We start from the raw sequence: 23314 nt of genomic DNA on the forward strand, positions 1-23314 counted from the left end.
ACACACAACAACTTTCCTTTATTACTCCTCTGCACACTCCGCACTCTCCCATATATATATATACACTCTCCGTACTCTTTCCGACGGGTTTGGCCTGCCTGAACGCGGAGAGGAGTGGAGGAGAAAATCATCCTCTAATTGTCACATTTTTCCCATCCTCCTCCTAGTGTCACGGGCTGTTTGTCTGCCAGCTTAACCCATTGATAACTGCAGGACCCCATTCTACAAATGACTTCTAAAACCCTGAGAGTTTTCTGGAAAAAAACCCTATGTTTCTATTATTAGTAGTGGTGCTCAAACTTTTTCATGTCAAGGACCCCAAATATTATTATGTATTTTGCCACCGGACCCTGCATCTGAAAATAATAACTTAAACTTAAACAAAATATTTGAGTTAAAACCGTTCGATGTGAAAGAATTGCTGTAGTTTTCACGATAAAGGAAAAAATAGCAGATCTACAAGCTCTTAGCACGGCACTCAGTGGCTATTGGCTTAATAAAGTATTTTATCTGTCAAACAAACACCAAGCGAGACGCAAGGTCAACGGCTACGCCACGCTCCAAAACAAACCTCACTTCGCCAGCCGAGACGCTCCCACCCGCTGTCAACTTTGTTTACATAATTAGGCCTATATATTACATAAATACGTTTTAATTTTATTTTTCTGGTCTGAAAAAAATTAAGAAAAACAACAAAAACTGATAACAAATAAATATTCTAATTTGTGGCTGATTACAACTCAAGGACCTTCAAGGATGTTGCGTGCGTGCGTGTGTGTGTGTGTGTGTGTGTGTGTGTGTGTGTATGTGTGTGTGTGTGTGTGTATGTGTGTGCGTGTTCGTAGCATGTAGCGTGCGTGCCCATATTTTCTTTTTTCTAATCATCTCTTTGGCAATTATGTGCATTCCTAATATGTTCTCAGAGCTTTTTTATTATTATTTCATAACGATCACATTAAATGTGCATTTAATTATAAGCTAATTGTAAAGGGGAGGGGTAAAATGGCTGCCACAACATATCAAAAAAAGGTCCCAACTAAACAAGAGGCAGTGGGGTTTATGCCATCAGAGGAAACATCAACAATGCACGCACGCACGCCACACACGCACTATTTAATTGGTTTGGATATTGGGTTCCTGTGTCTGTGTGTGCGTGCCCCAATCTTCAGGTGTTATTAATTAGCAGCTATAAGCCCTATGAACCGGTCTGGCTGAATTAACCCTCGCCGATGAAATCTGTTAAGTACATTTACACACGTTAAGGAGCAGGAACGAAGGGAGATGGAAACGAGTAAAGCAAAAGCAAAGTGATGAAACAAATTAACCCAACTTCCACTTTAACTATTAACTATTAACTTCTTTAATTATCACTGCATCACGATCGTCCTAATCAAATTAGAAATGACGTCTCGAAGACACTCCATTTGAAACTTATACCCGGTGTTGTGATTATCACCAAGTTTATTATTCATCAGGTACATTAGGAGGAAGTCCATGAATTATAGCACTGACCACGGTAAACAAGCCAAGTGACGCGCTATGAGCTTGTTATTATCTGCCATTTAAAAAAACGTGTGGAAATCTTTGATTAAAGCGAACAACATTTAAGAACTTGGTCCCTAGAACCCTGTGGGCAGTGGCGGAAATACAATGAAGTACTTGACCCCAGTCAAAGAATACAGCAGATTCTCAACTATACAAGTGGAAATTGCTCTGTCAAATCTGTAGTTCGGGTTAAGTTGCTTTACTATGAAATTCAAAGATTTCCCAGAAATCTACACACAAAAAATAGTGAAAAAGTCACTCTATAAGCTTGTAGATCGGCTCTTTTCAGGTGCGTTGACTTGCAGACCATGGAACTGATGACGGTGATTGCTCAGAATTATTATGCTAGTAGTGATTAGGATTTGACCTCCACGGGGATTACTGGATTTAGACCATGCCAGAGAATGCACTAAAACCAGCACAAAATCAACCACTACAGCATGGCATTATGGTTAGATATTTATGCGTTAAACATTTTGCGTTAGAATCCTCACCCCCCCCCCCCCCACCCCTCTAAATTAAGCCCCTACTTGATCGTACATCGTCACAAAAAGCATCCAAAGCAGTAGATCCTCAAGCTCGATTAGAGCTTGTAGATCTGCTACTCTTGGAAGTATGAGGTTTCCACATGACATTCACAGGACTACTGGAATGTTTCGTTCAAAGCTTTCGGTTCAGAACGCACATTTTCTTTTTTATGAACCCTCCCCAGAAGATGGGTCAGCTCCATCATCATCATCATCATCATCAAAAATCATCATGCTTTGATTTGATGTCAGTATAAATGTTTTTAAATCAATAAAATATAAACTTTTTTTTTGCTGTTATCAACACGGAACGAAGCATAAAGTTGTGCTTTGGCCTCGTTCCCCCGCCCGCCGCCATCTTAAAGCATCTTTACAGTTGATCCTCTTGATGTCGACGCTGTCACATGTGGTCTGAACGCGCACACTTTGCTCTGCCTCGCTCCCTCCTCCTCCTCGGAGCGGCAGCGTGGGCCACATGTCGAGGTCAGGGGTAAAGGCTGGGGCGGATTAGAGCCTATATCTACTCAATGAGAAGAGACCATATGGACGAATGAGATCCATGTCCACCGCGCGCTAATCTGGGTCTGCCCTCCCGGTGACCAGGGGATGGACACTAGTACCCACCACCACTAAGAGGCTTGAAGGGACTCTGGAGCAGGGGGGGGGGGGGGTTATGAGTCTGCTCTAACAGTACGCTGTACATTAGCTCCCCCATCTGACTCGTGTGCACTCGGGCAGGAAGGAAGGGAAAGGGGGGGAAAGCGTACAGTATGTAGCCTGGCCTTGAACATTCGTGGTTGATTGGAAACACCGTTCTGGGGGGATACAATTTGTACTGTACTGTAATGGGAATGTCAAGTAGGGCAGTACAGTACAGTACAGTACAGCACAGCACAGCACAGCACAGTACAGTACAGCACAGTATAGTACAGTACAGTACAGCACAGCACAGCACAGCACATTAGTGGAGGGAGAAGGTGGAGGGGGGGTGTTTCAACTCTTGTGTGGGTGAGAGTCACGTCAAACCGCATAAAACGGTTTAAATATCACCACCGCCGTCACGTTGACTAAATGAAATAACTTCCACAGTAAAATAAATAAATAATAATAATACTTATAACCAACTGTACAGTAAATTGCTTTCTGCCTGCCCTGTGGCCAATCCCAGTCCCAACGAGCGTACATAATGTGGCAGGAGGTATGGAGGTGGGGGGATAAGAAAAGAAAGGAGCTGGTGTGCATATCGTTGCTTATATCAGGTAGAAACCTCGCATCTCCACATTACAGCTTTTTATGGTTTTTCCCAAATTAGTCACTGTACTTCATCTTACCTGCGTGTCACGCAAGTAGCCGATCTACAAGCTCACAACAATTGCAATTTTCTAACTTAATCCCTTTAGACCTGAGGCCGATTCTAATGACCAAAGTTGCCCGAATTGTTTTTTTTGTATTCTAAAAATATTTATAAAAGATGTACTTTAGCAACATCAACTACAATGACTTGTGACGAAATGATAACTACACCAGATCTTATCTGTCGGTTTGATGGACGAGTTACTGCGTGTCATTACCTCTCTCTCTCTCTCTCTCTCTGCTGCATGGCGGCCTGCACTGTGTTATCTAAATAAAGCCCCCCCCCCCCCCAAAACCCCCCCCCTCAAAATAACTTAAATATAAAACATTTAAAATAAAACAGATTTTGAAACATACAAGGTTTCCGCCCGACAACGGACCGATGTCGGGAGATTCCGATTGGCTGAGAGTCGGGCGAGCAAAGTGGCAGGACAAATGGACAAAAATCTGTAGCGAGCTAATAAAGAGAGCGGAATACGAAACAGGCCTCATGGGCAAATCTGGCACTAAGATGATAATGAGATTATAAAAACCCTGCTATATTGCAGCAAATTGTATAAGTGTTTCATTGAACCCTGTTGAACTTTCATTTATGCACGCCAGGCTCCCCCCCCTCTCCTCCCGTTGCCCCCCCCCTCCACCCCCTCCCTCCTTTCTTCTTCTCTTCCTGGGCTGATGGAGAGACTCAGTGTTGCCAGAGTTTGCGGGAGAAATAAGCAACCAGGTATAGGAAAACCAGCTCAAAAGAATCAAATGTTGGTAAATATTGGCTTCTCAAATATATTCATGGGAAGGACCCCGCCAAAAAGATTGTCTGCGACCCCCTCTCCCTCCATACCTTTTTCTTTGTTAAACAGCTTTCATGTTTGTGTTGTCTGAACAAACATTAAAAATGAATGAAAATTTTAAACGGAGAACTTACGTCATAATATGTGTCTGAGCAAATCGGCACACGTGTGTCATGGGGGAACCCATGGTTAATATGGGACGACCATTCTTGATGTACGATTATTAGAGCGCCCCTCACTTCACACGGGTAGGATTTTTGAGGTGCGCTATCCCCTCGTATACACAGGTTTAATGTGTTTGTTTTGTAAACGCCATTGGCAATGAAGAAAAAAAATACGTCATGAAGTGCCTCATTACGTCATATTGTGTCTTTATTGTTAATGGCGTTTAATGTTTGTGTTGTCACCATTACATCACCTAATAAACATGAGTTAGACTTTAATATATTAGCGCCCCTCACTTCACATCGGGTGTGATTCTTTTTCCACCGACCCGGTTGCTTAATTTCCCTCGCAAAGACGTGGCAACACTTACGCTATTAGAATGCCTGCTGGACAGGGTTTACCTATCGGGCAGGGGGGTGGGGGGCTGGGGGGGGGGGGTCTTCCTCTCCCAGACATGCTCTCTGCTTAGCATAATCACCACAATAGGCCCCTAACTGTTAAAAGGAATGGTAGCGTTAAATAAGCCCGGCATGTGATTATGAACGGCACGCTCGCCTGCCTCTCCCCTACAGTAACACGGTGTGTAAGTGATACAGACATACATACTGAGGAACCACAGCGCCGCTCGCTCGCCGCCGGGGAAGAACACGCCGTATACCTTGAATGTATGTATGTGTGTATACATGTATGTATGCCGGTCAACTATCTGAAACTGTAAAGTGTTAGGATATTGTGCTCTGGGGCAGCAGAGGGTTTCACATATACATATCATTCCATATCCTGCACACATGGCCGGCCACTGAAGGTACGACATCATAAATGGAGGTCATCACAACGGGACGACGAGAACAAGGAGATGTTTGGACAGCATGGTGGTTCATGAGTGTTTTGAGGACTCGACTTAATAACGACGCATACATACGGAGGCCACAACTCAACTGCAACACCGGTATCTGTCAAAAGGGAGACATCGAAGAGCAAGAAACTGGTGGGCAAGGATCAACATACAGTATGGAAAGTCAGAACAGGTCAGCTCCATATATGGAGATCTAAGGGTTTGAGGTCAGATGTAGAGTTGCTGGCCGGCTCCATATATGCAGATCTACGTAGGTGATGATCCAGTCTTCTGTATGGCTATCCAAGGTGGTTTGATGAGGTCAGTGTCGTGATCTTCATATATGAAGACCATATATGGTGACGTGACGTGTCACTAGGCGTGACCAAATATGGAAACGTGACATGACGCACTGACTGACGGGAAATGCAGTTTTGAGGGGCGCCAGCCCCTCCTATACACAGGTTTAATGTTTGTCTTTAGTTCAAAGTTTGTTTAGGAAACACATTGACAATGAAGGGAAAATGTACGCCATAATGTGTCATTTACGCATGCATGTGGCGTTTAATTGTGTACAGTATAACATGTATTCTAGTATTTTCTTGAAGTGGACCACATCACTGCCAAAGATTCACGGCAGTGCACAAGTTCTTACAAACGTTGCCCAAATTATTAGCTCGGCCATATCGATCAAGGTCACTTCCTCCATCTATTAATACAAACAAACGGCGACACACCTTGCGCTAGTGAAGTCTTTGTCTATCGACCCAGGCCAAGACGTTATCTGTGTGACTGATCCAAGCCGCCCGCATATATACAAGTCACACGGAGAACAAGACAAGACCAGATGAATCGATACGCAAGATAAGATAGTCCCGTCCGGGATGTGATCAAAGAGGGCGAAGTCTTTGATTCAAAGGGTTGTGTCCACCGAGAGCTGGCAACCTCCGTGACAGCACAGATTGCCCTGTCACCAGAGACCATGCATGGGGACGAGACTGAAAGAGCAGGGGCGGGAAAAGTACTCATACTTACAAGTACAAGTCGGGAACTCAAAATGTGCTTGAGTAAAAGTACAGAAGTATTGGCATCAAAATGAGCTTAAAGCTTTAATTAGTAGATCTAAAACAAACAAACAAAAAAAGAGAAGTATGCGTGCACGTACAAGGCTTTTTGTTCGGCATCAGAGAAGAAAATAATGGAAGATTTCTGACTAGACGCTTTGGTTTCATCAAGCTCAGACTGACATATTACATTTAATCCTAAGCACAATAATAACCAATAAAGAAAATATGATTGATACGTATGTTATTGTGGAAGTAACCAGGGAACACACATATTTCACAAGCAGCTTTGGCTATACTTTTGTGAGTCGCAGTCAACAACAAAGTATAAAATAGGCCATTAATTGAAAAATACACACTCTCTCGCCGAAAGCAACAATATAGCAGATATGGCTACACGGTCATGCCAAAAAAAACCAGCGTTAACTCGGGTTCCTCCCAGACCGAACAGACTTTCTGTTGGAGATGTGGGGTTTTTACTTTCTCCTCACACAGCTGTGTCACGACACAAAGCTAGCCTGGCTGTTTCAATGTCTGCAAAACAGGAATCAAAAAATCCATAAGAGAGAGAAAACAAAGGGAATAGCTAAGGAGATCTCCTGTACAGAGCTGACACTCTCTCTAACCCTCAATTCTCTCCTCCACTCCCACTCCCACTAACTCTCTACTCTCCTCCACAACAAGCCCTGTTCTAACTCCACTCTCCTTCTCTTTTTATAACTTGGTGCCTTGAATATGACCTCATCACCAGGACAACATCATGCTATCTTGCAGAAGGGGGAAATAAACATGGGCGGGGGGGGATGAGAGAGGAAAGGAGAGTCAGACTCAGACTCAGAGTCAGTCAGAGAGAGAGAGAGTACAACTTGCTGCCAGCCAGCCTGCCTGCCTTTAAACTTTTCTCTCATTGCACATGGAGTCGTGATCCACATGGACCGAGGTCTGGCGGCCGGTTTGAACTCAGACCCACGGATCAAAGATGTTTAGCCTCCATCTCCACTTTAAAGAGGAATAGAGAATGAAGGCTGTGTGGTCTGAGAGGGTGCACAAGACTATAAGAGAGATCGATAGCCTTCTCGAAAGACAGGTGAAAATTGAGCTGCATTCACACAAGTGCATCAAACTTTCATTCCGTCAGTTGAGGGGATCCACAAACGGAGCAAAGAGAGTGTGTTGACGTTTGAGTGGAGTGAGTGAAGAGTGGACAGCGGAGTCGGATGTGCCAGGTGAGGGCATCTTTGATGATGGAGGTCGAGAGCCACTATATCTCCACACTCACTCCAGAGGACCACATTGCATACACCTCTTATCTCTGTACTTTAACTATGATTGTAATTAATGCCTTAGCCTACTTTGTCATTCTATGTCACACAAAGGTAGCAAAAATAGCTGATCTACAAGCTCGAAACGCATAACAGAGCGACACCTTTTGAGCTTGTAGACCTGCTATTTTTGAATTGGAATCCTGAAAAGTAACATTTCCATTTCATTTCAAATACTTATGTTACCTTTTTGAACTTGAATACGACTACATTGGACAATAAAAAGTATAAAATGTGTATATACTATCCTCACTAAGCTACTAACCGTCTTGCCGTCAGCATTAAATCACGCATTGTCAAGGTTTTATCGAGCGTAACTACGTTTCTGGCACGATTTCGAGATTGCGGCAGGCTGCGTGCTAATATAGACATCAGAAATTAAAGCGGGTCCTGTTTGCATGTTTGGAATTGAAACCACCAGTTGTCCATACCATGTATGTATGATTGATGTCAATACAGCCGCGTCCCGCCCGTCGCTCTACAAACACACCAGGAGGATGAAAGATGGTCGCGAGACATCAAGAGGAGAGCTCACTTCAAGGGGGAAAAGATGACCGCGCGAAGAGTGTCCTCACTCACAAACTCATCATGGAAAATATGATTCCTTTCATGTTTGATCTCCGGGCCATAATGACGTGTTATAATGATGATCGTCTGTAATATTGATGACGGGGGATCATCTGTGATCCTCCGATAACAAACACAGCTGTTATTCCATCTCGCTAATCAGGAATTAATAAGGGGTTCTGGTTCTCGCTCCAATAGACAGAACAAGCCCCCATGGCGTCGTGTGTCAGCGTTTTCCACGTGCCGTGCGCAGCGGTGACAGTTCCCTCACCCTGTGCGCCATCCAGACGACAGCATAACATCCCAACTGTGGTAGATCTGGGTCAGAAGTCAAGTCCAGTTCATCACCGTTTACCTGTCCATTTCCTGCAACTCTAGAGGGACGTGTGCCGGACTGGCTACGCAAACATGGAAATGTGCACGTGCGCACACACATGCACGCACACACACACACACACACATCCTCTTTTCATGTGATGTGTGATGATGAGGCGGAGGGAATTCCACCAAGCTGAAAAAACAAACGTGTGGAAGGGATGAGGTTCGAGTTTGACTAGGCCCAGTTTCCTCTGGAAGCGTAAGTCAGCAGACAAACATCAATCAGACTGTGTGTGTCTGTATATGTGAAAGTGTTTGTGCGTGTGTGTGTGTGTCTGTGCACGCGTGCATGTGCGCGTGAGAGGCACAGAGGTGTTGACATCCTGAGGTGTTTGTCGGTTGGACCGGGGAGCTGATCCCACTTCAACTCATGATCCCAGTTCCAACTCGTGATACCCAATTAAAATTGTCAGTTCCAGTTATTATGATTCAAGTTACAGTACATTCATGGTCGGATCACAAATTACACTGATGGGATTACGATGAACGATGAACTGGCATCAGAATCCAAGATCGCATGCAGATAAACTCGTCTGCATTTCTTATATCGCTGCTGTCAGGGCATATTCTACCTTTTTGTTGGGGTTTCCCCCCATAAATGAACACCTTAATTGATCATACTACAGCGTCAACCAGAAGCATCAAAGGTAGTAGTAGTAGATCTGCAAACTCTACACATTTCGAGCGACACATTTCGAGCTTGTAGATTTTTAATTTTATTTCTTTATCCCACGACTTTGACACCCATTATTTCACCCAGTGTCAATTATCTAATGTCATCCTGGGCGCTACACTTCCTCTGCCAACCTGGGAAGGGCAGCGGACTGGCCTCATGCTTCCTTCTATGCATGAGGAGTCCAAGCTGCTTCTTTCACCTGAGAGGGGGGAGTTTCCCCGGGCCGGACGTAGCGTGTGGAAGGAACACGTTATTCCGACTAGTTCCTTTCCCCTCCATCAGTCACCCCAACTGGCTAGGGGGAGGTAATTTAGAGACGAGGATTACTGCATGTTTTTGTGTGAGGTTACCTACCCTATAGGCCGGGGACACGGGGAGAACATGCAAACTCCACACAGAAAGGCCCTTTCGCCAACCCCGCCTCGGGTATGGGCACTGATGGAACACGCCCCCAGGGCCCACAGCGTCCCCAGCGGGAATCGAACCCAGGACCTTCTAGCTGTGAGGCGACAGCACTACCGACAGTGCCACCGTGCCCCCGAGCTTGTAAATCTTTTGAATTTGAATCCTGAAAAGTAACAGTTTTGGACATATGAGGTTTCCACCCGACAGACGATATATCTAACCCTACTACGTGATTGGATGACATCTTGCGGTGACAGAACATGGTACAGCACAACACTTCAACATGCATTTACGTTGCACGAAAGAAGAAAAGGGAATTTTCTATTCTCCTCCTCCTCCAGTCCATTAGGGTTAATTACGGTCCCGTGCTAGGACTCTTGTAGCTGTAATTAAAGTACAGGTGAGACGTTAACGCACTTCTGTTAGCCATTAGTCAGTGTTTACTTCCAGACCGCTCCGCCTCCGTAATTAATAATCAGCCCGAACAATGAGTAATCGCCGGCAGCGCCGGTTGTGTGCGTGCACGCATGCGCTCGCGTGCGCGTGTACTCGGAGGGTATGCGTTGAACCTGAGGGATCTTCTCTAATCTCTGCATGCTGTCCACTTTTTGACTTATTTGCACAGACAGCACAGTTCTTATTCCTGCTTCCGATGAAGACCTCTTCTCTCTCTCTCTCTACCCTCCCTGCCTGCTTCTGCCTATCTCTCTGTCTTCATACTGTCTGGAAACGGGCTCAGCCAGGGTGCGTCTCACATCTGCAATGTTTACATGTCAAGGAAGGTCTTGGCAACACCAATGAAATAGCATCCTCTAGCCACTCAGACAGTACGCATTCACGCACGCGCGCGCACACACACGCACGCACGCACGCATGCACACACACGCACACGCCCTTCCAGCACATTTGTTCTGTTTTATCTGCATATTTCACCAGTGCTGCTAACTGATAAATGTGTGCCAGTGTGCCCGTCTGTCTGCCAACAGTGGACCACTGACCTTCTGGGGTGGGGGGGAGGAGGGGGGGGGGAGGGGGAGCATTCCTTTTGAAAGAAGGAGAAGAGAGAGAAAGAGGAAGGGAGCAGCAGTATCAGGGGAGGAATGGAAGAGGACAGAAGACGAGAGAGGGATAAAGGGAGGAACGGATGGATGGATGTGAAATTACAGGTCCATTTTTATCACTGTGAGAAACAGAACAGAGATGTTCACCATCCATCCCCCCATCCCTCTGGCACTATACACGGATACAGACAGACAGACAGACAGACAGACAGACAGACAGACAGACAGACAGACAGACAGACAGACAGACAGACAGACAGACAGACGTCATGGCAGTATACAAACAGAGGAAAGTAAAGACACTGCCTGTCTCTCTCTCCATCAGTGTGTCATGTTTCTAGTGGCGTAACTTCACTTTTGATTAGGAGGATCAGATACTCTGCCAAAAAACGTGCACACACATGCACGCACACACACACATTTTGTCTGACTGTTCCCAAAATCTTCTGTCTCAGCCGACGCTTAGTAGCCTACTTTGTTGGCCACGTGTGTGTGTGTGTGTGTGTGTGTGTGTGTGTGTGTGTGTGTGTGTGATCACATGCTATGCACTACAGCGGTCCAGTAGCCTCAGGCCTTAAACGCTGGGCACACTGCATGGGATGTGTGTGTGTGTCAGAGAGAGAGAGAGAGAGAGAGACAGAGGGCTCTCTCTCTAACCCACTCTCTCTCTCTACTCTCCTTCACAACAAGCCCTGTTTCTAACTCTCTTTTTATAACATGGTGCCTTGAATATACATTTATTTTATTTTATACATCAGTGCTATTGAACACCATTTACGTTTCTGTGTGTGTTTCACAACAATCGAACCGATGAAACATAATAAAAATCAAATCTGACTGGACCTCCCATTTTCAATGGTCAGTGAAACCACCTCAGTACAACTTTTTTGTCTGATGTCGTAATTCTTATCAATGATGGAAACGTGGGGGGGTGGGCGAGAGAGAGAGAGAGAGAGAGAGAGAGAGAGAGAGAGAGAGAGAGAGAGAGAGACAGCAACGTGAGAAAGATTCAATGGTCCGTTTTCTACAGATGAGACACTGTGGTCAACCCATATATCCCCCCGACGTGCATGTGCGTGCACACACACACACACACACACACACACACACACACACACACACACACACACACACACACACACACACACACACACACACACACACACACACACACACACACACACACACACACACACACACACACACACACACACACACACACACACACACACACACACACACACACCCCTTCCAAAAGTGTCCTCTAATGCTGCTGTCAATATCTTTGTCTGTGTTGCTATGGTAAGAGTATATGCAGTGCGTGCGTGCTTGCGTGTGTGTGCTCGCGCGTGCGTGCGGCAGGGTCACAGCGGCCCCGACAGCCTTCCCTCAACCTCCTCACCTCCGCTGTGACTCTGGCCACAATGGCCGCTGCCCATGAGCCTGCCAGGCAGCCCCGGACCACAAAGACAGGCTGGCCAACCTTTGACACGTGGAGCCTCCACCCCCCTCCAAAAAAGGCCCAGAGACAAGCTGAGCTGGCAGCTGAACGCTAACAGGCCGACCGAGCGCGCTCTCCTCCTTTTCAGCAAGGTTAAAGTCACCCCAAAAGTCAATAGCAAACGTTGACGCACGCACGAGTCAACACCGCATTCCACGCTCACAGAGACGCCAACGGCCTAAGAGTAAAGAGACACACACACACACACACACACACACACACACACACACCCACACCCACACACAGAGAGAGAGAGAGAGAGAGAGTTCTGCAGCTGACAAGTTTCAAAAGAGCAAAGTTCGGGATCTCGGGGTCAAAATAGGTTGTGTCTTTTAACCCCGACTGTCGAAAACCTACGAAGAGACATTTAACAAAATGACAATGACAGAAAAGAGGGAAGGGGGGGGGATAAGACGTAAAATAAAAAGCCTGACATTTGAACATGAAACGGCCGTGCACGTGTCTGTATATCGACAGCTAGGTGACATTTTCAAGACAAGTGATTCACACTGGGAAGACGTTAAAGCTGCCCGCCTGCCCGCCCGCCCGCCTGCCTGTCCGCCTGCCGGCCCGCCCGCCCACTCGGCTTGGCGAGGAACGCTGTGTCTTCAGCCGACAGATGAGATGTCCGATATGACGGATGTGTTCTGAGACATGGCGCGTCGTGGGCGCATGTGACCCACACGGTCAGCCATGTGATGTCACCGAGGGGGTTTGGGCACAGACGGAGCTGCCCACAGGACCACCTGCACGATGGACACGAGAGATGAGGGACGCACGTGGGCGCGAAGACGTGGATGGCTGTGTGTGCGTGTGTGTGTGTGTGTGTGTAGGCATGTGCTGTAGCCCACACGTGTCTACCAAGAGAAGGTTCACATTCCTCCTCTACAAATGCCTTCTAAATCATGTCGGTCGCTCTCAAACATTTTCATGTCAAGGACCCCCAAAAATATATGTAATTGGCCGCCGATCCCCATCTGAAAATATGTAGTTCAGGGACCCCCCGCGGAAGCAAAGCTACAGCTAAATCTACAAAAACTTTCTCCACAACAATGCTGTGTACAGACGGGCACATGCAAAACTATGTATTTGTATGTCTGTATCTGAAGTTGAAATCAGCTCAACTATCTGTAGCTTTTGCAGCAGCTACAAACGTGGGGTGTATGTCTGTATCTTCATGTCGCTGAACGGTATAGACTATCTTCGCAACTTTGTGAACGCAGCATAACAGAAAACAGAAACAACACTAGCATAGTCAAGTCCACCATGTAGGGTCCAGGTGGTTAAGTGTGTATCCATAAGCATGATCTGAGTGTGAGCGTGTGTGCGTGCGTGCGTGCGTGCGTGCGGGTGCACGTGAGTCTCTCATCGCAATCACGACCAGGATCACACCTCTCGTCACTATAATCCCACATTAAGGACACATTGTCAAGATGTCGGTCGGTCGGTGACATCATCGGGTTGAAACGACCAGCGGGGTGAGAGAGAGAGAGAGAGAGAGAGAGAGAGAGAGAGAGAGAGAGAGAGAGAGAGAGAGAGAGAGAGAGAGAGAGAGGCGTGCGGGGACAGGAGAAGATGTCTGTGATGACATCATGGTGGTTGAGACCACTGCGGAGAGCGGGGCACGGCGACAGGAAGCCACACACGGCGGGAGAAGGATTAGCAGATGTAGGAGACAGGATGGACAACGGGAGGAAATTAATAAGCAAGACACGAGGATAAACGTATAGAGGAAAACTCCAAAGGCTCATTATCTATAGGATAAATGTATAGAGGAAAACTCCAAAGGCTCATTATCTATAGGATAAACGTATAGAGGAAAACTCCAAAGGCTCATTATCTATAGGATAAACGTATAGAGGAATACTCCAAAGGCTCATTATCTATAGGATAAACGTATAGAGGAATACTCCAAAGGCTCATTATCTATAGGATAAATGTATAGAGGAATACTCCAAAGGCTCATTATCTATAGGATAAACGTATAGAGGAATACTCCAAAGGCTCATTATCTATAGGATAAACGTATAGAGGAAAACTCCAAAGGCTCATTATCTATAGGATAAATGTATAGAGGAATACTCCAAAGGCTCATTATCTATAGGATAAACGTATAGAGGAATACTCCAAAGGCTCATTATCTATAGGATAAACGTATAGAGGAAAACTCCAAAGGCTCATTATCTATAGGATAAACGTATAGAGGAAAACTCCAAAGGCTCATTATCTATAGGATAAACGTATAGAGGAATACTCCAAAGGCTCATTATCTATAGGATAAACGTATAGAGGAAAACTCCAAAGGCTCATTATCTATAGGATAAACGTATAGAGGAAAACTCCAAAGGCTCATTATCTATAGGATAAACGTATAGAGGAAAACTCCAAAGGCTCATTATCTATAGGATAAACGTATAGAGGAAAACTCCAAAGGCTCATTATCTATAGGATAAACGTATAGAGGAATACTCCAAAGGCTCATTATCTATAGGATAAACGTATAGAGGAAAACTCCAAAGGCTCATTATCTTCAATGTCTGTGTGTTTTATATCACTTTCATGTCAAGGACCCCCAAATTGTGGTATATATTATTATACATTAGGCCAGGAGTTGTTGTGGTTTACAATATGTCGGAGAGACAGGTAAAACAATAGGTACTTGGCTGGGACGACACAGATACAATATTAACAATGCCAAAAAGACAACCACAAGATTGGTGCAACATTTCATGGCTCACGGCATTGAAGCTCTAAAATGCGCTGGACTTCAACACAATCCTAACTGGACAGTAGGACAAAGACGTTTTAATGGATAATTTTAGTGAATCCTGGAGCCTTAAACATGCCTAAAATCAGATCTTGAACACTACAAAACTCAAACTCAGGATTAAACTGGAGAAATCTAAAAGTGATTGGATCAGACTTCCTTCGGATACATGGCGAATGCATTTATTCCTTGCATTGTGCACTGAAGTATTTTAATTCCCCCCCAATACAATTGACCGGTACAAGAACCTTAATAATAGCGAAAATACATCATACTGTAAATAAATACTGATACCAGATATAATCATTAAGGAAAGTGTATGCATGCACTATGTGTACTATGTAAACTCTTAATTTCAATTTTCCAGCCATTCAGTTGCAAAAAAGAAATAATAATAATAATAATTGGCGACCCCCCACGGATTGAGAACCCCTGTATTAGGCCGCGGACCCCCCCCCACATAAGAGAAGATTTTATAGCTGTAGCAGTGATTCTCAACCATTTTAATTTAAAATTTGGCTGGGGAAACCATGCAGCTCTAGGACCTCCTGGGGTCCCCGGAACAACACTGATTTATATGATTCCATGTGTATACAGTAGGCCCACTTGGATCTTCATACAGAAGCAAAACAGTGCCCTGAGTGTTGGGGAGTTTTAACTGTTGCCCTGAGAAACTACAGCTATATACTACAGCTCTTAATTAGCTAGTTATAGGTACAAACAAACACCCGTCATCGCCAGCTCAGATTTCTCTTCAGATTGTTTGAGGCGAGTCGACGTTGACACGGTTTCCAGGTCTCCGAGCAACAATGGACGGCCCAAATGTCCCTATTGAGACGGAAATCTTTGAAAATCCATTTTTAAATAAGAGCATGCTTCTACGGCACAATAATTATATTTGTGAGTATGTGTGTGTCTAGTGGCCAAAGCTGGAACTGTAGGACGTTCATGGAGGTGGACGGACGTTCGGCGACGTCATGATGCAAAAAGATGGCCTCAAAGTTGAGACCGCGTGCGAGCCAACGGTGGTTCTTCCGGCAGCCACTGAGAAACTTCCATTGAAATGGATAGCTGGGGACAGGGTTGTCCGGTCTCTAGTATATAAATGAATAGCTGGGGACAGGGTTGTCTCTAGTATATAAAACTGATTCTGATTGGCCCTTACCTGCGGACACGGCTTGGTTCTGATTGGCCCTTACCTGCGGACACGGCTTGGTTCTGATTGGCCCTTACCTGCGGACACGCGGGGGCAGTCTGGGAGCATGGGGTCCACGGGGGTGTCCAACGGCTCCGGACTCGACACCCAGTTACGACAGTGCTGTAGAGAGAGAGAGAGAGAGAGAGATGGAAATTAATAGAAATTAATCTTTGGAAGGCCATTTATTCTTACGCCTTTGATGGCAATTGGATGATTTGAGGCAGTGGCGGAAACTCCGTGGGTTCAGAGGCGCGATTGAACCCCCTGGCATTTTGGCAAAGGCGCGACTGAACCCACTGCATTTTGGCAAAATATATCTATAGCCTATGCACTGCAGTAAATTATGCACCCACTGACTGTCCACTGAAATTCCCCCTCCCCAGTGGTCATGTTGTCATGCACGTAGTTACAAGATAGGTGTTGGGCCGCCGCGCATGCCGCATTCAAATGCTAATAAGGTGGCTTTTGTTCGAAAAAAACAAAACTCGTTTTTTTTCCACCGCTGGGGGGTGGGGGGGGGGGGGCGCTGCTTGAACCCCCTGCCGTTATAAGAACTTTCCGCCTCTGATTTGAGGCATTTTGTTCCAAAAATGTGTGTTGCAAAAATACACCTGTTGGTGGCGCTACAACAGGCCAAAGTGAAATGGGTGGGATATATTTCTCAGCCTATAGTAGGAAAGTGCGTGAAAGATTTCACGTAAATTGCACGCTGCGTTCATGATTTGAGGCTTTTTGTTCAAAACGGGCCAATCCTGCAAACTTTTAAAGCCAATGTTAGCCAATCAGGATGGAATATGAAATAGACAGATCCGTCTTGAGTACATGACTATAGAGATACTGTGTAACGATTTGCGGGGTTTTTGGTAATATTAAAAAATGTGTTTTCCTGGTGGCGCCAGGTTAACGGTGCCGTAGAATGGCTGGTAACAGACGGACGGACACACACACTAGAGGCCAGCACGGGTCCATCCGGAACCGAACACCCGAGATGTCACGTGATGTCACGAGGCATGGCCATACATGGAGGCGTGGGATGACGGACGGACTGACAGATGGGAAATGCACAGTTTTCATATAGTAAATGCGACCTACAGTCGCAAATAATAAAGCAAGAATGCATGAACATACTGTAGGTTATAAACATCTACTACAGAGTTATGGGGGGAGAGAAAGGACAACATGGTAGAGAGAGAAGCGAGAGACAGGTGGAGGGAAAGTGAGACGTCAGGAAAACAAGGGAGGGAAAAACAGAGGAGGGTAAATGTGGAGGAAGGAAGACAAAGAAAATGGAAGACCACTGGGAGTGGGAGCAGAGAAATGCGCGTGTGCGCGTGCGTGAGATAGACACAGGAACAAGCAATTAAAAGCGCAGTGACACACTGCTCAGACAGCTTCAGGTTTGTTTGCGGTGGAGAGCCGAGATAGTGAGAACACGGGCGCCCTGTGTGTGTGTGTGTGTGTGTGTGTGTGTGTGCGTGTGAGAGAGAGGGGTGGGAGGGGGAGGGGGGGTCGGCCCACTGACCCAGAACCCTATATCGTAAACACCTCAGGCCCTCTCAGCATGCCCCCTGCGGCTGACAACTCTACTGTCAAAGTCAAAGATTAATAATAATTGTAATAATAATAGTAATAGTAATAATAATAAGGGTAATAATAATAATAATACTATAAAAGTGATATCTTCATCCTCAACTATCATCCTAAACTTCAAATATTTATTTAAAAAATAGACCAATAAATTATAACAGCAGTAACCCCAAAATGGTTTAACGTCGAAAGGTAAAACAAAAGAAATAGGGTTCCCGTCAATAATGGGTTAAAGGGCCGATTATCCCTCCTATGTCATGAAACTTTCTTAGTTTTTACCCTTTTTTTGTGTGTAACCGCAGCACATTGACCAATTTTTCTTGAATTAATGAGGAAACTAAGAAAGATCCCGGCTAACTGCATGAATTACTACTTCTGGTTTTGTGGCAAAGTCTTCACAATTTTTCTGTCTTTATTTTTCTTATACTGTATCTGTGTATATAGAAATACATATTTATAATACCAGAACACTGGTGTAACCAGCACCATTGTGAAGCAGTGCATCCAATCCATGTTGTTTATTGAAGGAGATAGTAGTATAAAAGATCTAAGAAAGAGGAGTGCCTTCATTTAGAATCCGCTCAACAGCGACCCCAGTGACCAGAACAAGTCATTTATCTTTAAAGTTGCAAAAAGCTCAGAAAATGCAGAGGAAGAAAAATATATAAATGAGTGTTTTTGTTTTGTTTTTTAAGATAAAAACTACATTTGGAGGCTTAGGGTCGACAAGGCTTGGCTAGACTGCATATGTTGATAATGTTAACGTTATAACATATTTTGTATGTATATACTGTACAATATGTTGTTGCTATGGAGTCATGCAGATCACATCGAAACGACCATTTAAATTATTATTTAAAACTATTCTGAGCGGTGCTGCGGGCCGGGGAACGAATGACACTATGAACAAGGGGCGAGAGAGAGAGAGAGAGAGAGAGAGAGAGAGAGAGAGAGAGAGAGAGAGAGAGAGAGGAGGAATGCACAGAGAGAGAAAGAGAAGACATTGCAGAGATTAGATAAAAGTAGTTCAATAGAAGAAGAAGCAGGAAAATGCACAGAGATTAGAATGTGCAGCTGGTGTCCTTCTGAATCACTGCTTATCTGCCCTTGTTTACGCTCCGCACAGCCCCCCCGACAGCCATTACAGTGCTGCGTGCATGTGTGTGTGTGTGCGTGTGTGTGTGTGCGCGTGGTAGCATAGCGGGGGGTCTCCTACAAAGCTGTGTAGCGTGCCCTGTCATTCCTGAACCCTCCCGAACTTAACACACACACACACATGCCCACGCAAACACGTGCATACACACACATTCTTGCCCTCACCGACCCCCTCTCTCCCAAGACCCTGACAGAAGAGGGGCTGGATAGAGCAATCTTTGAGATGAACAACCCCCCCCCCCCCCCCCCCCCCCCGCGCGCGCACACACACACACACACACACACGCCTAGAGGGACCTGCTAAAACCCTGGGTCACGTCACACCTCTGCCTAGCTGTCACTAGTCCAAACCCCTCACACACACACACACACACACACACACACACCGCATGTCGCCCACCCATTACTCCTCAGAGCTCTCTGCCACCCCTGGGTCAGATTGCACCCCCACACACAGGGGGGACTACTGTCATCCCAACCATCAGTACGCATGTGAGTGTATACGCACGTACTGAGAAGCAAGTGCTAGAAACTTCTTCAGGTCCATCATGAGCAGAGCCTCATTTCTTCCCTGTAAATATGATGTATGCATGGTTTTCATAAAAAATGCATCCAAGTACACTGTAATTATAAGAAACCGCCAAATACTACCAAAAAAAAAACAGGGGAAATAAATAAAGGCCCGTTTCTTGTGTGGACCGCCATGTCTCAGAACAGAAAAACACACTAAACAAACCCAGGACTTGAATCAACTTTCAAGCAGAATTTCAAGTGACGAGCCATCTCACGTTCTCACGTTCAACCTGGTGACACTATTTTGGGGCCTAACATGTCACAGAATGTCCCCCCAGAATTCAACCTTTTGACTGTTGACTATTGCTTCAACGTATGAATTGTATTCATCTGTATTGATATTGTATCCATTGCTAACTATGCACATTTAAGTAAAATGGATATTTGAGTGCCTTCCCGTTCTTTGGGTTGTTTCCTGCTTTTTCTTATTTATTCTTCAGTCTAACTCTTCCTTGAACTGCAAACGTTAGGAGCTTGTATGAAGAAGAACAAAAACAAGGTCACCCACTCTTATACATCTGTAATCGTGTGACGTGATAAATTACACATTTGACTCATGGTCTGTCGGGTGGAAACCTCCAAAACTGTCCAAAACTGTTCATTTTCATCGTTCAAATTCAAGAGCATCAAAAGCAGCAGATCTACAACATCAAAACGTGTCGCTTCACCAAAGCATTCAGAGCTTGCAGATCCGCTACTTTTGAGGCTCGTCTTGTGTGACGCTGATCAAATAGGCCGTTCATTTACGAGAAAAAAAACAAACGGTTAAGATAAGAGGTTTCTGCCCGACACAGACTATACAAGAACTTAATCTTCCTCCTCTCTCTCTCTCTCTCCCCAACCCTGCCGGCCTATAAAAGTCTTGTCTGGTTTGTGGTGCATGGGGAGCGCTGCAAGGAGTACAGAGAGCAGGAGTAGAGGGGAAAGACGCAAGAGTGGAGAAAGGGGTCATCTCGGTTAAACCGGCAGTAGCGTCGTGTATTTTTAGATCCTCGCGCATCGGTTCCCAGACGACGCACACAGGGTCGCTCTCGCTCTCAATGTCTCTCTCTCGCTCTCTCTCTCTCTCTCTCTCACTGTGTGTCCTCTGAGGCTGGGGTTGGCGAGGCAGGGCAGTCTCTCTCTCTCTTTCTCCAACGGTTACATCAAGTGTCTCATTGTATCTCCTTTAATGCATTCAGTCTGTCTGGAGAGAGATGTCAGGTGGGCTGTGAAGCAGTGAGGCTGGCTGGGCTGGGGAGGGAGGGTAGGGGGTTGGGGGCAGAAGGGTGAGAGAGAGAGAGAGAGAGGGGTGCGTTTTTCAAAGGACCCCCATCCTCTCCTCCTACCCCACCACCAGCAGCAGCAGTGGAGGCAGGGAGGGCCGTGCACTGAATAGATTTGTCAAGGCAACCACACGCATGTGCAGATAAAGACACACAGGCACAGCCTACGGTACGCACACGCCAACGTTGCAATGCATGTGTGTGTGTGTCATACACAAACACACACACACACACACGCACGGCGCGCCAGCCAGCGTTGCGGGCAGCTTCGCGCGGACCAGAGCGGCAATGGTATAAAAGCCTGCCGGCTGGGATTAGAGGAGGGCAGGGCACGTCACATCATATGGAGCTGTGCCTCTCTCTCTCTCTCTCTCTCTGATGCACAGCATCACAGCTTCAAGCTGCCTGCCCATCAATGGAGCCATTCAACTAACATACAAATACAGCCTGCCTGCCACCCCGGCTCAGTGCCTTGTGTGTGCGCGTGTGTCTGTCTGTCTGTCTGTCTGTCTGTGTGTGTGTGTGTGTGTGTGTGTGTGTGTGTGTGTGTGTGTGGGGGGTGGAATTTTGCAGATGGGTTACGTGATGAAGGAATGACAATGACAACATGAAATAAAGCCCTTAACGGATGACTGAAAGTGACCAAAACTATAATTGCGTTGATATAGTAGGAATACTTGTTGTATGATTATTATGTATGATTGCATCTCTCTCACACACACACACACACACACACACACACACACACACACACACACACACACACACACACACACACACACACACACACACACACACACACACAATATTCTTGCCCCCCAGTGCAGCTTAAGTGAATTCCATCATCATGATTAATCAGAGACATATGGCGGCGTGGGCGCGCTGCTTAGTGGGACGCTAACCGCTACGCTAATAGCAGGTTGTGTGAGATCACGAAAACAAAATGGCAGGCCGGTGTTTGCCTCCGCACGCCGGTCCACCTGCGACCACAAAGACCCTCACACTAAACACCCTGGAGTGAGAGTGTACACGTCGTGCACGGTGTGTGAATGTATGTGCGCACGCGTGCGTGTGTGTGTGTGTGTCCAGCAGTATAGTAACAAAGTGCATTCACTGTACTGTATTTGAGGTACTTTTAATTTACTGGACTATTTCTAATATTTTTGAGGGGCACTAGCCCTTCCTATATTCAGCTATTAGTGTAGATTTCCGTCCTACACAAACATTACAATTCCTGTTATTGAATGGAGAATTATCTATTTGACGTCATGATAAGCACTCATATGTAGACGAGCAAATGGGCCAACCAATCACATCAATTCAGTTGTTCATGAGTTGATGTATGATGATGTATAATGATAAGAGCGCCCCTCACTTCACACAGGTGTGATTTTTTAAGTCTACTCCGCTATACCTCAGAGACAAATATTGCACTTTTCTCCAATAATTACCTTTTTGCAATAATTTGAAACTTTGGTTAATAGATCCTATATAAAGGTTTAATGTTTGTTTTTAGTTCAATGTTTGTTTTAAAAACGCCATTGACAATGTACGTCATCTTGTCCCTATAACACAGACATTAAATGCCATTAACAATAAAGATAATTTAATGTTTGCTTTGTCACCTAATCAACACGAGTTAGACTTTAATAAATTAGCGCCCCTCACTTTACACGGGTGTGATTTTTTGTATTACATTTTACACACATATGAAGCGGGACATTCTGCTTTTAATTTCCGGTACTTTAAGTATTATTTTGATGCAGATACTTTTGTACTTTTACTCAAGCACATTTTGACTACCGGACTGTTTCACATTTCTTGCTACCATTTACTCCAGGTGCTCTTTCCCCGTTGCCAACAGAATGCACCAAAAAGGCAGCGAAGAAGACCGCGTTACTCTGCTCCGTGAACCGGAAGTATAGTAATGGTCCATTTTAAGAAGACCGCGTTACTCTGCTCCGTGAACCGGAAGTATAGTAAAGGTCCATTTTAAGAAGACCGCGTTACTCTGCTCCGTGAACCGGAAGTATAGTAATGGTCCATTTTAAGAAGACCGCGTTACTCTGCTCCGTGAACCGGAAGTATAGTAATGGTCCATTTTAAGAAGACCGCGTTACTCTGCTCCGTGAACCGGAAGTATAGTAATGGTCCATTTTGGACCTAAGCCTCATAAACCCTCATCTGAGCCTCAATTCAGAGAAAAACGCTGCTAACGATCGCCACCATTACAGTAGTCTATGCCGCAGTGGTTCCCAAACTTTTTCATGTCAAAGGACCCCTCTCACTCATTAGCCCCCCATTTAAAAATATATGCCAAGGACCCCCCATAAGAGAAGATTTTCATGGTTCTAGCAGTGATTTTCAACCATTTTCCTTTTTAAGGACCCCCAGTTTGACCTGAATTAGACTACGGTACCACATTTCTGTCTCTGGGAAAAGTTAATTTAGCTCTGAGAGTGTACACAATTAAATGGAACCAAATGGACTTGCATGCAAGTGCTGTTCTTTATAGAATGTAAATATACGTTTATCGCTCAAAATGTGCTAATGGATTGCATTTTCATAGTGCCTACTCAAAG

At 45.4% G+C, this 23314-nt stretch overlaps 1 protein-coding gene across 1 annotated transcript in view; it reads right to left on the minus strand.

Moving 5' to 3' along the window:
- The window catches only part of LOC308316480 (cotranscriptional regulator ARB2A homolog), a 138571-nt gene that overhangs the window by 68385 nt on the left and 46872 nt on the right, over positions 1 to 23314 (minus strand). Inside the window, exon 3 of the mRNA XM_080765129.1 lies at positions 16188 to 16272. Within this exon, the coding sequence (XP_080621255.1) occupies positions 16188 to 16272 (85 nt within the window). The remainder of the gene's footprint in view (positions 1 to 16187; positions 16273 to 23314) is intronic.

The sequence above is a fragment of the Protomyctophum bolini genome, assembly GCF_963924005.1.
Source record: "Protomyctophum bolini genome assembly, chromosome: 6".
NCBI classification, from domain to species: domain Eukaryota; kingdom Metazoa; phylum Chordata; class Actinopteri; order Myctophiformes; family Myctophidae; genus Protomyctophum; species Protomyctophum bolini.